General features: G+C 33.8%; 1 protein-coding gene across 1 annotated transcript; it reads right to left on the reverse strand.

Moving 5' to 3' along the window:
- Positions 1–11,907: 11,907 nt before the first annotated feature.
- LOC141396532 (uncharacterized) lies at positions 11,908–14,274 on the reverse strand. Its single transcript, XM_073972084.1, has one exon. It carries the CDS (start codon positions 13,660–13,662, stop codon positions 13,213–13,215), a length of 450 nt encoding a protein of 149 aa, XP_073828185.1. The 5' UTR covers positions 13,663–14,274; the 3' UTR covers positions 11,908–13,212.
- Positions 14,275–15,529: the final 1,255 nt, after the last annotated feature.

Genomic DNA, 15,529 nt, shown 5'->3' on the forward strand with positions numbered 1-15,529 from the left:
AAATCCCTAAATTATCTAATCTAATACCCTAGACACACGGCAGGGTTAATTTGCATTAACTGCCTTAATTCAAATTAATTCGTGCATTATCCACATTCTTAATGTACAAAATCAAAGGGAATTTAAACTGAATTTAGGTATTTCAATATGGCAATGCTGTAAAAGAGAGCCCATATTCACATAGGAGAGAGAGCATATTCATGCTCTGAGACACAATTTGCATTGCAAACAACAACAAAACAGTTGTTTACCAGCAAACAGCTGTTTCGTAAATGGAGAAACTGTCGTCTGTCAGGTTAAAATTTAATGCACATCTTAATGCAAATTAACTTTGCCGTCTGTCTAGGGTGTGTTCAGCCAGGTGAAAGGTACCACCTACGGGAATATATCAAAGTATCTACCTACCTTTACAATTTTTGATGAAAAAGTTTTATTACTGCAGGGAACCTCAAAAGTTAAATTACGAGTAGTTTCGTCAAACAATGTAATTAAGACTCTCAAAATACCGAAAATCGGGAGGTATCATTCTATAAGAGCTATACCAAAACATGGACCTATGTTGACGATTTTTAGTAAAGAAGTTTCGTGACCACTGAAAACTCAAATGTCAAATTACTGCCAGTTCGATTTCTGATGGAGAAGTTTCGTGACCACTGAGAACCCCAAATGTCAAGTTGCAGCTAGTTCGGTTAAAATTGTAGCTAAAATCTTCAAAATACCAAAAATTGGTAGGTATTGTTATATGGGGGCTATACCAAAACATTGACCTATCTTGAAAATGTTTGGGGGAGAAGTTTCGTGGCCTATGTTCGTGGATAGTTCGGTTAAAATAGCTAAAATCCTCAAAATACCAAAAAATGGGGGCTATACCAAAACATGGACCTATGTTGACGATTTTTGGTGGAGAAGTTTCATGACCACTGAGAACCTCAAACGTCAAATTACTACTAGTTCGGTTAAAATTGTAGCTAAAATTGTGGCTATACCGTATATCTTATTATCTTTTCCATACCGAAAAGGCATTCGGAGTAATTTTTCTATAGAGAAAAACTAACTGTAGTTAATTGTTGTGGATAAAGTTTATTCCGAGTAAATTTTCAATGGTGGAAACTCATTTAATGAAACTTTTTAATAGAGAATTAACTTTTCCGTAGAAAAAAAGTTCGGAGTTACTTTTTAAAAATAGCAGTTTTTTTGAGTCACTAGGTTAATAGAGAGGAATATTTTTTTTTTGAAAAAATCATTCGGAGTAACTTTTTTATAAAGAACAGTCATTCTGAGTAAGTTTTCAATAGAGAGGAATACGTTTTCTTTGGAAAAATCAGTCGGAGTAAAAAAGTCTTGTGGATTAAGCCTCACCTTGTAAAATCTTTAGGAGTAACTTGTCGAAAGGAAACAAGTTCTTCGGAGTATAATTTCTGTAGAAAAAAGTTATTCTGATAGGCTGTTTCATAATGAAAAATTTTCGGAGTAATTTTTTGTAGAGTAAAGTTATTTGAAGTAGCTTTTCAGTAGGAGAAATCATACGGAATAACTTATCTAACGGAAAAAGACATTCGGAGTTATTTTTTTTTAATAGAAAAAGAGTTTTTCTGAATAATTTTCATTGTGAATAGATGTATACATTTTCTATAGAGAAATGCCACTCAAAACTATTTTTTCTTTAGAGAAAAGTACCTCTGAGTATTTTTCTCCAAAGAAAATTCGTTCGGAGTATCCTTACTGTAGGGAAAATTCAGGGTGCAGGATCATTTCTTTAGAGGAAAATCACTCGTAATAGATTTTCCAGAGAAAACACTTTAGAAACAACTTTTGTAAAGAAAACAGTCAATCATTACAAATTGGAGAATATTTATTCGGAGCCACATGTTTATAAGAAAATGCAATGGGAGTGACTTTTCTATGAAGAAATGTTATACCAAATAACTTGCTTGTGCTGAATAGCTACCCAGTAAAAAAAGTCATGATCAATCGACCTACTAACTCATTATTTTAAGAAAGGCATATCACCAGAATTCAGTACTTATTTTGTGGCTATTAAAAGTCGACAACTAAGAGGGCCTTTAGTAGCCAACGATTAGCTACTTATTTTGTCGACTTTTAGTGGCCCTTGTTAAAATAATGGGTTGGTAGGCCGATTTGTAATGACTTTTTTGCTGGGTATTTGTAACAACTGGATAAAGAAGCTTCGTCATCATTAAAAATAATTTCAAAATGAGAAAAAAAACACAATTTTTCTAACACACACGAACACACACGCGCATACATGCATATGAGGCGCTCACAAATGGCCTAACTCACATTTTCAAAAAAATCAAACTGACTATTCTGATCTAACCGGAACCTCTTGAAATAGATAATAAAAAACTCCATATTGCATCAATTTATCAGGTAGTATAACCGTGTGATATGCAATGCAATAGGGAGTTATTTTAGTATTTGTTTCAAAAGGCTCTGGGATAGGCCCTTTTGGCACTGAGCGCCTCATATGTACATAGAACTATGTGCGTGATATGATAGTTGCTTAGTTCTTGTTACGCGTTTTATTTTGACAGTTGTTAATTAAACTAATAAAAAAAATAAGTGAACGAGTGGAACATGTGGAGCATGTGTGCCTAGCACGACCCCAACAAGGGGGGGACAATGAAACCCCCACATCCATCACTTCTAACTAAAATGCTTTCAAAATTTCTTTTAAAAGTTCAGGGCCAAACAATAAAGAAAATTCAATATCTTTTATTGTATTTACGTGTGTGTGTTTGTTTGCGTGTGCATTGCCATGTGTGTGCAGGAAAGAAATTCAATTGATTAAAGTTCAATATTTTGACTGTTCAGTTAGTCAGCCATCAAGCAGCCCATCCAACCATGCCTTCGTTGGGGTGTGTCTTTCCAATTCCAATGCGCAAAAAGTAAAACAGAAATGGCAAACAAAAAGACGTTTGAACTGAAATGCATCACAATAACTGTCAATTAATTTCCATTCATTTCCTGTTTGCTTCTCATTTTATTTGCTCCGGAGCGGAACCGTTGGAGGTTGGTAGAGACATGTGGGAGGGAGAAATGGAAAAGAAAGTTAGTTAAGAAACAAAAGAAAATAATTAACCAAACCCTAGATATTATAAATACTTAGAAAAGACCCACAAATAACCAAGGTAGGTGGGCGCTACAAAGGAGAAAAGCAGAAGAGAATGTAACAAGTACCTCGTAAAGAAGAATGTTTCAGGAATACTTGGCAGAGAGTGCGACAAAGTAATTTCGAATATTTCGAATGTGATCCCAGCCATGGAATCTTCAAAGATCCTGTGAAGTGCTCGATACATTTTTTATAGAAAATTTGTTTTGAATTTAATAGTACATTATCCTTTAAAAATTCTCCAATTGTTTTTTCCTTTAAATTAATATTTTTCTTCCCATCAAAAATTGTATGCCTAGTCATGCTTGCTTGTTGTTTTATATAACAACAAATAATTCAAGGCTAATTTCCTGTATTCGAGCCTAGAACTAGAACAGTTGTTGTTTTTTTTTTTTGCTATTGTGAAACGTGTAAATGAATGATGATTGAAGGTTGATTGTTACTGAACACGCAGAGTGGTATTGTTTTTCGTTCGTTTTCTTCTTTTTTTTCCTCAGAAGAATAGGAAATGAATCAAAGATTGCACTTAGAACGTGATTAAAGGTAAGGTGCAGTGTAAACAAAGAAAAACTCAAGCAACCTACGAGGAGGAGAAGAAAAAGCAAAAAGCTCAGCAGCAAATTAGTTTCAGTCGTTTTCTTTTGTAGTCTTTGTTTTGTGATTTTTTTGTTTTATAAATGGATGATGGAAGAAAATATGATTTCTTTTAGAATGCTGGTAAAATACCTAGTTGTGAATTGGAAATTGTGAAGAAGAGAAAGGTAAATAATGAATGACTGCTTGAATTCTTTGAATGTCCCATGAAAAAGGATGGTAAAAAAGAAAGAGGATTGGATTCATTTCAAAGTGGTATTTTCAGATTTTATGTTACTTCAATGATCACGGTGCGCCTTAACCAAATTTAAATGGAAGGTGCTTACACCTGGGGGGATTTTCAAATAAATCGCGATTTAATTTCACATTTTTAGGGGTTCTTTAGGTTTTCACGATGTTGCTTGGAAATCGCGTGTCCTATGTAAATGGGCCTAAAGAAAATGTTGTAGCTGTAAAAATTCTCCATAAGATTGACCTTTATGATATTTTCGTAGGTTTTACCGTTTTTGAGATATAGAAGTTCAAATTGAGACAATGCACTGACTGTATCGCCTTCTTATAAAACAATATCATGCTCAGTGCGCCTTAACAAACTTTTGATGAAAACCGCTTACACATGGGAAGATTTCGCGGATTCTGAAACAGCAATGTTCATAGATAAGAAAAATAAACAAAACAGAAAAAATCGCGGGAGGGATTTTTAAATAAATCAAAATTCACAATTTTAGTGTTTAGGTTTTCACGATTTTGATTGGAAAGCGCAAGTCGTATTGAAATAAATCTAAAGAACATGTTGTAGCTGTGAAAATTCTCCTTTAGTTTTTTTCGTAGGTTTTACCATTTTTGAGATATAGAGGTTCAGTTGAAATTTTTAGGTTTTTATATTAAGTCTTCAAGATTTTGCTTGGAAACCCATTGCCCCAATAATGTCCACGAGGCGCTGGGGCATTAATATATATATATGAAATTTTATACCTTTGAAATAAATAATAATAATAATAATAATAATAATAATAATAATAATAATAAAAAAACCGAAAGTCATATCAAAATGGGACTAAAAAAAATGTTGAAGCTGTGAAAATTCTCTACAAGATTGGATGATTTATTTTTTTCTTGGGAAATTGCAGTAATGACATTGTTTTATAAGGAGGATATACAGTCAGTGCATTGTCTCAATATGAACTTATACATATATCTCAAAAACGACAAAACCTAAGAAAATATCATAAAGGTCAATCTTGTGGAGAATTTTCACAGCTACAAGATTTTTTTAGGCTCATTTACATAGGACTCGCGGTTTCCAAGCAAAATCGTAAAAACATAAAAAATCCCTAAAAATGTGAACTTAAATCGCGATTTATTTGAAAATCCCTCCGGCGATTTTTTTTTCTTGATATTTCTCATCTATGAGCATTGTAGTTTCAGAATCTGCAAAAACTTCCCAGGTGTAAGCTCCTTCCATTTAAAATTAGTTAAGATATCAAGTAGAACTTTTTAAGACACGAATATTACATACATAAATCTTTCTATAAAATAACAAGAACGAAGACAGTCGTTATTGATCTTTGCAACCTGGGTATATAGGTACATATGTACATTAGGGTTATGACTTTTCGACAATTTTTCTCAAAAATAATTTCCTGTAGCACGGGTGAATGAACTTTTGCGTATTAATCACTAAAATAACATTTATTCCATTGAAATTTAAAAAAAAACTTCACCCACAAATCGATTTTAAAACAAATATATTTTTTTTTTTTTTTTGAAAAAAGGTATGAAATGAAAAAAAATCATCTGGCTCTACAGTTTTTTTGAATTTATCGGGCCTTGCTGTCTTTGCTGCTGTATTTCAAAATCGATAAAATATAGAAAATTTTATATAATTGCTGAAATTCTGGCCAGTATCAGCTAAACTATTGGAAATTGAACCAAGTAACCTTTTGCAAAAATCTTTCAAATAAGTTCTCAGCAATTCTTCAGAACTTTCTGAAACTCTAGAACGCTTACTTAATATTGTTTCTGCGGTATTTTGCATCATATTTTTACAACATGTATTTCAAACACAATTCACACCAACAGTTCTCGCATTTTGGATTTCACCACATTATTGGCATATTTATTAAATCGTCGTTGAAAAATATACTGAAAACAACGTGATAGAGGTATTTTATAACAATGGCATGTTCTGAAGAGTTGTGTATTACATTCCAGCGAAAATTTTTCCAAAAGAAAACATTAAGAAAAAAATTTACGGTTTTGGAGATATACAATGTATACAAATTATGGAAATTTTCGATATTTTATAAAATTTGAGGCAATAAATGTAGTTTTTCGAGTTCATTATTTCTCCAACTATTTTATTCTTGCCCTTATCTACAAATTTGCTTCAGAGGTCAGATGAAGATTCACATAGGTTTTGGAGATATAGCCCATAATTGCTTTAAAAAAATCAATAGTCTACCATGTTTAGGTGGGGCCATAAAATCCAAGCTGGATTTGGCACAACAAAGCCCAACTAGGGTTATTTGTCGTTTGGGTCTGTACTTTCAAAAAATTATCAGCTCAAATTGTTTGCACAAGATTACCTTAAAAATGCTGCACAGTGTTACCCTAAATATTGGAAAAGTGAAACGGATGGGTAATTACTACGCTTTTCGACTACAGTACAACTCCAGGCTAAGTTTGTACTACCTTTCAAATGTCTTGATTAACCCACTTAAAGCCACTGGTCATTTAAACGTCGCAAAAAATTGTTGCAAAAGTTAAAGTAAAAAAGTTCGCATATTTTTGTGGGTTTTTTTGCAGTTTCTTATAGAATTGTCTGTTATTTGTCATTCCACGCTTGTAAAGTTTTATTTGGCCAACGCATTTCCACGCATTTGGACTAAAACTCAAGCAATTAAAACAAATTCAACTTTTGATGAAAAATTTAAAAATGTCACATAATTTAATCATAAATCTCACATTCACATACATTCAGGAAGTATTTTCCGAACCAAAAACCAAGGGATTGTGTAAGAACACACTTATATTACCCATCAAAATTTTCGGCATTTTTAAAAAAAGGTCCGATTGGAGGAATACTATTCGTTTTAGAGAAAAATGTTACTTTTAGGAAATGCTCAAAAAGTCTCAAAAATTTCATTTTCATAAAAATATTTAAGTTTTCTCGCAAAAAAAATTATCGGCGCTCAGTGGGTTAAGCATAAGCGAGGCAATGAGGGCCATTGTAAAAAATTTCGTTTTTCACCCCATACAAATACAGATACAAACTATTAATAGAAAACCTTCAAATGACCTTCGATCTGTCGAAAATTTCTTCAAAAGACCTACTATCTAAATAACAACTCCTCGGAAGATCGAAGATTTTATAGATACCTTTCTTGAGAAGGCATCCCAGTAATACAAATTATCCATAGAAAACTGCTTAAAAAGGCGTTCGATTCAAAGAAAATCTCTTCAAAAGTCCTTATATCCTTTATGTGTTGAATACCTCTCAAAAAGCCTTTTATCGATAGAAGGCTGATGGAAGAGAAACACATAGGAGCCTGTAAAAACTTCATAAGTAAAAGCTGGGACCTCAGACCTCATGTTATGCACTGGATATATAGGACAGGGTCTGCCCTATCTTGACATATGACTGCCTCGACTGGTGGCAGGTGCTGAGTAATAAGCTTTGTTCCTTTACGTTAAAGTTTCTTCAAGTTTTACCAGTTTTACAATTTTTAACTCGGAAAGCGTTCCTTAACCCCAAAAAGTAGTAAAACTGGAATCAAATTTTAAGAGAGTGGGGGAGGAGAGAGAGCCAACATGGCTTTCTCTTTTACTACTTTCTGCTCGACAAATTTCGTTGTGAAAAAAGTGGAAAATCTGTCAAACTGCTGATTTGACATTTATTTGACAATTAAATGTCAAAAATGACAAAAGGAAAAAGGAAAAAAGAAAAACAACGCGCGTCAAAGCAAAATAAAAAGAAATAAAAGAATAAAAAATTAAACCAGTGAAATAAAAAAATAAAAAACAGTGAAATTTATTTTATTTGTTATTTTTTTTAAGCTGCCATGTTTGTTTTTTGACATTGCTGCCAGATCTACTATTTTTCCGTTTCTTTACTTTTGTGCAAAACTTGTTACGTGAGAGCAATTTTCCCAGTTCTCTGAGGGAAGAGAGAACTTCTCTCTTTTGCTACTTTTACTATTAAAAAAGTAAAGGAACAAAGCTATACTTCTAACCTATTCATGTTTGCAATTTGCCCTGGATATTCTAGTTCAATATCAAGCATGCCGACATGCCTTGGGAGCTTAATTTGTGGCATTATCTCCAGCTTGGGCATGCAAGTTTCCAAATAGGATAGATAGCCAGACAAGGGTGTGAAACCGACTACATTTCGCAAACTCTGGACATTGATACAGCTGAGGTAATAATCCTCGATAGGAGTTAGTGGCGAAGTCAATCTGGCCTCAATCTCAGGTCGTAAAATTGCGTCCCTTCTCTCACTGTGTAAATCAGAGATCATAATCGTTGTTGCTGTACCAACATAGGTTTGATGCTGGGTTGGTTGCCATTAGCCGAAACGTTTTTAGTTTCCGGTCCATCCGGTACAAATAACCGTTGTAGCGGTCATTACAGCTTTAGATCTATGACAAGTAAGTGGGATGACAAAAACATTGAGTAATGTAAGCTATATGGAAGGGACTGAAACAATGTAGCAACTTAGCTTCCGAACTCCTATATTGCCTCCTAGCGCTGTCTTCTATCTAGTTTCATCTTACCCTTTTATCTCTATTCCGGATGAGCACAATGGACCGCTGGTCTCCGAAGTATTTCTTTTCAATAAGTTTTTAGACTTATTTTATCCAAAAACGATAACTTCAAAAGATATCGTTTCTGCAGATAACCTTCTTTTTATAAGTCCTGTAGTCTATCGAATCACTTTTTAAGAGGTTCATCCGTAAAAGAAGACCACTTTAAAAATTCGTCTCTCTAATGAACGCTTCATTAAAGCCTAAAAGGATCACTTATAAGGCTTAAGTTTAATGATTTTTTCCTAGATAATACTCCTTTAAAAGGTATTTTATCTGAAGCATATCACTTCCATGAGCTTTCTACCTAAGCAAGGCCATTTGAAAAGGCATATATCCAGGGTTCTTATCCACAAAATCTGCTTAGAGAGGGAATATCTGAATCGTATGAACCCTGAACTGGCCGGCGATTACAATCATAAACCAGTAAGGAAAGGATCAAAGTCGGGCGGGGCCGACTATATAATACCCTACACCACTGTGAATATGTAAAATATATATGGGAGCTAAATCCAAATCAGAACAGATTTCGATATAATTTTTCACATTTATTTGTAGACCAAATTCCGTCACATAGTCCAAATTTCATCAAAATCGGACATATATAGCGTGTTTCGTGCATCAAATACCTCAAATCTGCCTAAAATATATATGAGAGCTATATCCAAATCTGAACCGATTTTGATATAATTTGGCACACTTATTTCTAGGCCAAATCCCGGCAAACATTCCAAATTTTATTGAAATCGGTCTTATAAAACGGGTTTCGTGCATCAAATACCTAAAATCGGCCGAGAATATATCTGGGAGCTATATCCAAATTTGAAACGATTTCTATATAATACGCCACACTTATTTCTAGACTAAATACCATCGCACATTCCAAATTTCATTGAAATTGGACATATATAGCGTGTTTCGTGCACCAAATGCCTTAAATCGGGCGAAGATATATATGGTATAAATAGCGTTCGTCCTTTGGCCAAAAAAACTATCTTCCCCAATTTTCATGCGAATCGGACAATAAATGCGACCTGTACTTTGTTTACAAAAATACATGGACAGACGGACATGCGTAAATCGACTCAGAAAGTGATTCTATATATATCCCTAAAAGGAACTATGGATCTATCTCGTTTCCTTTTGCATGTTACAAACTAATGCACAAAGACATAATACCCCTTACCACAAGGTGGTGTAGGGTATAAAAAGCGTATCTAATGACAATTCCCATAGAGCTCGGACCAACTGTGGAAGTTGGTACCTACAATTTTAGGTAGTTAAAGACTTCGTCTACCTCGGCACTGCCATAAACACAACAAACAACATCAGTTGTGAAATAAGAAGAAGAATTGTATTGGCCAACAGATGCTACTATGGTCTAAGTAAGCAATTTAAAAACAAAGCCACATCTCGTCAAACAAAAATAACACTATACAAACCGCTGATACTACCCGTGCTAATGTATGGCTCCTAAGCATGGGTACTTGCGCAAGCAGATAAGGCAGTGCTTTGTGTGTTTGAGAGGAAAATTCTTCGAAAGATCTACGGGCCGATTTGCGTTGACGGTGAATATCGACGTCGTATGAACCACGAGCTCTATCAGCTATACAAAGACATGAATATAGTTAAACGTATCGAGATGCAACGATTGCGTTGGCTAGGCCATATCATGAGAATGAGCGATGATGAACCCGCTAAAAAGGCGTATGAATACATGCCACATGGCGGTGCACGCAGAATCGGCAGGCCTAAGCTTCGATGGAGCAAACAAGTGGATGAAGAAATGGAAAGGCGCGGTATTCCAAAAAGTCAAGCGAAAAACAGAGAGGAATGGAGATCTTTTCTTAGTTCGGTCTATGGAACAAATGTTCTGTAATGGGCCAACTAAGTAAGTAATGACAATTCCCGTGGTAGGGGAAGTCCAAAACATTACTGACAAGATCAGGTGGAAGATGAGATCTCAAAATAAGAGGATCAAAATTTAAGCGGCAATTTAAAAAATGATTTCGGCTTTTAAGACAAAAGTTCTATTAGAATTGACCTAAGTACTTTTTTTCAAGGTACTTATTTGAAAAATTATCGACCCATTACAGTTCATAAAACGTGTAATAATATGCAATTGCAATTATTCCCTGACCCATTTTTTTAATTAAAACACATTGCTGTTTTTTTTTAATTTTCAAAATTGTTATTTGTTTATTATATATTTTTCTTCTTTTTTTTTCAAACATAAAATATAATTAATATAACAAAAAATAAATATATATTTTGTTATTATTACATATAAATATATATGATTATTTTATTTGATTTGTATACGTTTGTATATTATATTGGGTTATATTATTTAAAGCAGAAAACATGTGATAAACATTAATTTTTCGTAGTATTTTTTATGATTTAACAAAATAGATATTTTCAAATTTTGTTTCAAGAAGATACGAGGGATATTGCTGGTGATTAATAAATATATAATATTGAAATTCAATGTTTTTTTTTTTTTCAAGCATCTTTAAGTATAAAAATAACGTTCTTTTGCTATAGATATTTTTTTAATATTTACATTGTTCTTTTTACAAAATGTATTTAATACATAAAATAGATTTATTTATTTTATTAGGAAAAATATTGGTCTGAGTCCATCATATCATAAATGTCAAAATGTTATAATTTTTGTTTATAAATGGGATTTTTGTTGTTGTTGTTGTGATATTTGGCAGTATTAGTTTATTTAATTTTGAAATCATACAAATTCTGGGATCAAAACTTTCTTGTGCTGACTCCCAAATAAGGAAGCCTGTTTTTTTAATAATTAACGAATTATATAAGTACCAAAACTTTTAATAAACTAAATATTTTTTCTTGGTCCTGAGATTTAAAAATAATATTGAAATATTTGTTTTTTCTATTATAAAATAACATCATAATTTTCTATATATAATAGTAAAATGTTGATGAAGAAAAAATCTCAAAAAGGAGATGGTTAGGAGAGATTTGAAAAGCCGGGTAACATTAATTTAATCATTTCTAGGAGAAAATTTGTTCAAGTCCTCTCAGAAAAATTTAAAATGTATATTTTTTACAAATCAATCTTCTACGTCACTAATTTTAATGCTTGACAAAATCTTTCAAAATTAGAAAAAGAATTTAGTGGTTCCTAAAATTTTTCAAATGAACCCTTGAAAAATGGTATGAGCCAAAATGTTGCCTTATTTTTTAACTGCTTTTTTTCTTTTTAAATGGAATAAAAATTAATATAAAATAATATTTTTTATTGTACTCAGTCTTTTTTATAGTCTCGCCCAACCATCGTTGTGATATTTTCTTTTTTATTATTTAAAGAATTTTGTTTAAATTTTCTATTATTTAAAATTTTTGTTTATTTTGATATTTCAGTTCCCTTAAAGGTTTCCTTTTTTTGTTCTTTGCTATTCTTTGCAAAACATAAAAATCACCATTTCAAATTCCTGTAATGCATTTCTGCCAAACCACCAAACCAAGCAGAGCACATCTGCTAATGCATGATTAACAACAAATGTTTTCGTCAACATTTTTTTCCTCTTCTATTATAAAATAATAACAACAACAGCAAAAACAAAAAAGAATTGGGCAATATGCCAATTAAAATATCAACATACCATCCATTCGTCCGTCCATCCATTAGAAGAACGTCATGTATGGTTGCTTGGGGTTGGCCAAATGCATGTAAAGCGTTCAATTTTCACAAAAACAGAAAACTTTCCTTTGGCAAAGCAAATCGTTTGGGGGGTTTTACACATTAATAAATGTCTCTATTTCCACCCCCCGGCCCACTCTCCGGCCGGTTGGTAAGAAGAATCATTTGATAATCATGCAACGATCATGTCACATAATCATGCCAAACAAACACGCCAATTTTTGCGTCTTATTTTTGTTGTAGAATTATCCAATATCCCCCAAAACATTGACTTTCTAATGTTAGCCTGGGGCACTTTTACTATTTCTTCTCATAAAGGACAGGCGTTTTCTTCTCCGGGCATTTCTTAACTGGCCATAAGTTTTTTCAGGTGATTTGGTTTTGCTGCTGGTGGTATCTACCATTACAGGCTGTTGATGCTTTAGCAATTGCTTGTGTTCCGAGGTACACAAGCTTGAAGTCTCCGATTCTTGTTGCCTATATAATTCCACTGTGGAGCTAGAACTCAGCAATTGTAGGGTCATGTTGCTTTTCTCAGCTTGCTGCAGATACAGTTGCTGCTGCTGTTGGCCCTGATTGTGATGATAATGGTGTAAATGTAAATTGGCCAATTTTTTGTGGCATTTGGCCAAAGGGGCCGTTAAACGATGACCAAAGTGAGACTTAAATTTTGGTGCAGGCATTGTAAAGCTGCTACCGGCTCCTCCTGTTGCTGCTGCTGTTGTGGATGCATTATCGTAATGCATTTCCTTGTTGTCATCTGTTGGTGTTTTTTGTGTTGTTGTAATGATAGTTGTCCCTGGCTGGCCATTCGGCCTATCCGTATGGCCTCCATCCTCTGACGCCGCCTCAGGCGTCGCAGGATCCTTACAACTATCTTTACTACATTGTATGCTTTCTGCTGGGGTTTCTGCTTTATTTTCGTTTTGTTGACAACAATTATTACTACATTCTTCTTCCTGTTGTTGCTGTTCTTGTTCCCTTGACAACAGACCAGTCTTTCAGGAACGTTTAGCGGAATCCTTGCGAAAGGATTTACGTAACTTCTCCACCAAACGTAAGTGGAATTTGGTTAGATCGGGTTGGGAACCTGCGTTTTCCTTGTTAGCTTTTGGCGGACTGACGGAGGCCTGATAAAAGGAACGTGTTGGTGACAATGTGTCCGATGTGGAGCACTGTGAGGCACGGGAAGCATTGCGTGGAAAAGTCTTTTGACTTTGGCAACGTTGCATTTGCATGCGATACGTGTGGCTGGGTGAGGAAGCAAAACTTTCCGATTTCATACGTTGCCTGCGTGTGGCTTGGGTACTACTCACACCCATGGCCGAGGCCACAGATGGTGTGCCAGCTGGTCCTGATGTGGGTCCATTGGAGCATTCCGAAGTTTTACGAGAACGACTATCCTTATAGATGTCATAGTTGTTCTTCATTACGGGCATCATAAAAGCCATGGTGAAATAATTAAAATTTTACGTCACTTCTTTAAGCGAAAAAAAAATCAATACAAAGGAATCACTGGGACTGCGTTGCTTTTTTGCTTCGAAGGCACTTTGTTAGGATTTCGTTAAACCACCACCGTTGTTTTCTTCTTGTTGATAGCTTTACAAAAAACTAAAGAGTTTGCTCTGTTCTCTTTGCTTGAATTCCAGAATATTCTTCTCAAATTGCTGCAATTTTTTGCTTGACTTTGTTGTTAGTGTTTTTTCTTCTTTTTTATTTATTTTATCTTTGAAAGAATTTCGTATTCTTCAGTCGTTGCACTTTTTGTATTGTTTATTTATTTTTTTAGGTCTTCTTTATTTATAAACAACGTTTTTGCAAATTCTTAAACACCACTTCTTTGTTCTCAATTAGTTTTTATTTTTTCTCGGTTTGTTTTGACCGTTATCTTCCACTTGTTGTGTTGTTCACTGTTAAGTTGTTCAACCACGAATGAATCTTGCACAGTAGTGTGGTTTACTTTTATAACGGTCTATGTGTAAGAGAGTAAATATTTAGAGAGAGGGAGAACAACTGCATGGAGAGTTTGCCGGTTTGCTCTCATATTCATCAAACAAATGCGTGCTCTGTTCACCGAGTGGCTGTTCATTTTAAATAAGGGGAAAACGCATTTGAGTGTTAAATTTAAGGGGAAAAGACTTGATTGCCAAATATTCGTGAAGATTTCTAATAAAATTACAAAATATTAAATATATTAAAAATATAAAATAATAAATAATAGAGAATAATACAATAATATTTTATATATTTTTTAAAATTATAATCATTTAAAAAGAGAAAATCGTGGAGGTAACCCTGTTAATAATTTCCCCTGTAGTTCATTTTGTAAAAGAGTCTGTTGAGACTTCTCAAAGAACTCAGCTACTTGTGAAATTGTTCCCAACAAAACCCCGCAACAAATAAGAAGCACCGCCAAGAGGAATTGCATGCGTGCTATTAGAAAATTACTCACAAATGACAGCTGTGACGACCACAACCATGCAATGATGAGTGATTAGCATGCAATGCAAAGATAAGATAACAATAATATGCGATAATTTCAAGTAGATAATTTGTAAAAAAGTTAGCATATTGTAAAATGTACTTAAAAAGTACTGTAACAATTACACAGGGTTTCAAAAGAGTTTACAATGTTTGAAAAATGGGTATTACATAAGTAAACTACTGAAATAGAACAGGTAAGAGCTGAGATCGTCGACCTAATAACTTTCTTCGTGAACCAGTTCCAAGGATGACTCTTCAGAAGACAAAGCTTTCAATAACGGGACGATAGAAATAAATGAAAACTCTCCATAAGATGTATGGCAGATGCGTCTAAGTTAACTCAAAAAATGCGTTTTCTGAGTTGTTTTTTTTTTCTACGACTTCTCCCTTATCTTGTGTCAAATTTTCATGCTGATATCTCTAAAACTCATCGAGTTACAGCTCATTTACTGTAAGTTTGGCATAATTCAACAAAACAAATTTTTGAGTTTATGAAGCACAGAAATTTAGAACTGATACCTGGCTAGCTGTTTACAAAATATGGTCCAAGTGTTTATATTATTTTTTGAGTAATAATATTTTTAAGTTGGGAAGTCAAATTTGAATCTCCAACTTAATTCATGGAATTCAGTATCAGAAGTTTTAATTTTTAATCGTTTTTTACGTTACAATACCAACAAACACCTCGTATATTCTGCAAATTTTTAAATTATTTCCTTCTGAATCATACGGTCTTATTTAACGATTTGTTTGTGCGCGCTTATCAGGCATAGTCCGGAATGCCTTTTCTCTCCACTTGTGCTCCTCAAGCACGTTTTAAGTCTACGAAGTGTA

This window comes from Musca autumnalis, unplaced genomic scaffold (genome assembly GCF_047663935.1).
Source record: "Musca autumnalis isolate F117 unplaced genomic scaffold, ASM4766393v1 scaffold_3, whole genome shotgun sequence".
Taxonomy (NCBI): Eukaryota; Metazoa; Arthropoda; class Insecta; order Diptera; family Muscidae; genus Musca; species Musca autumnalis.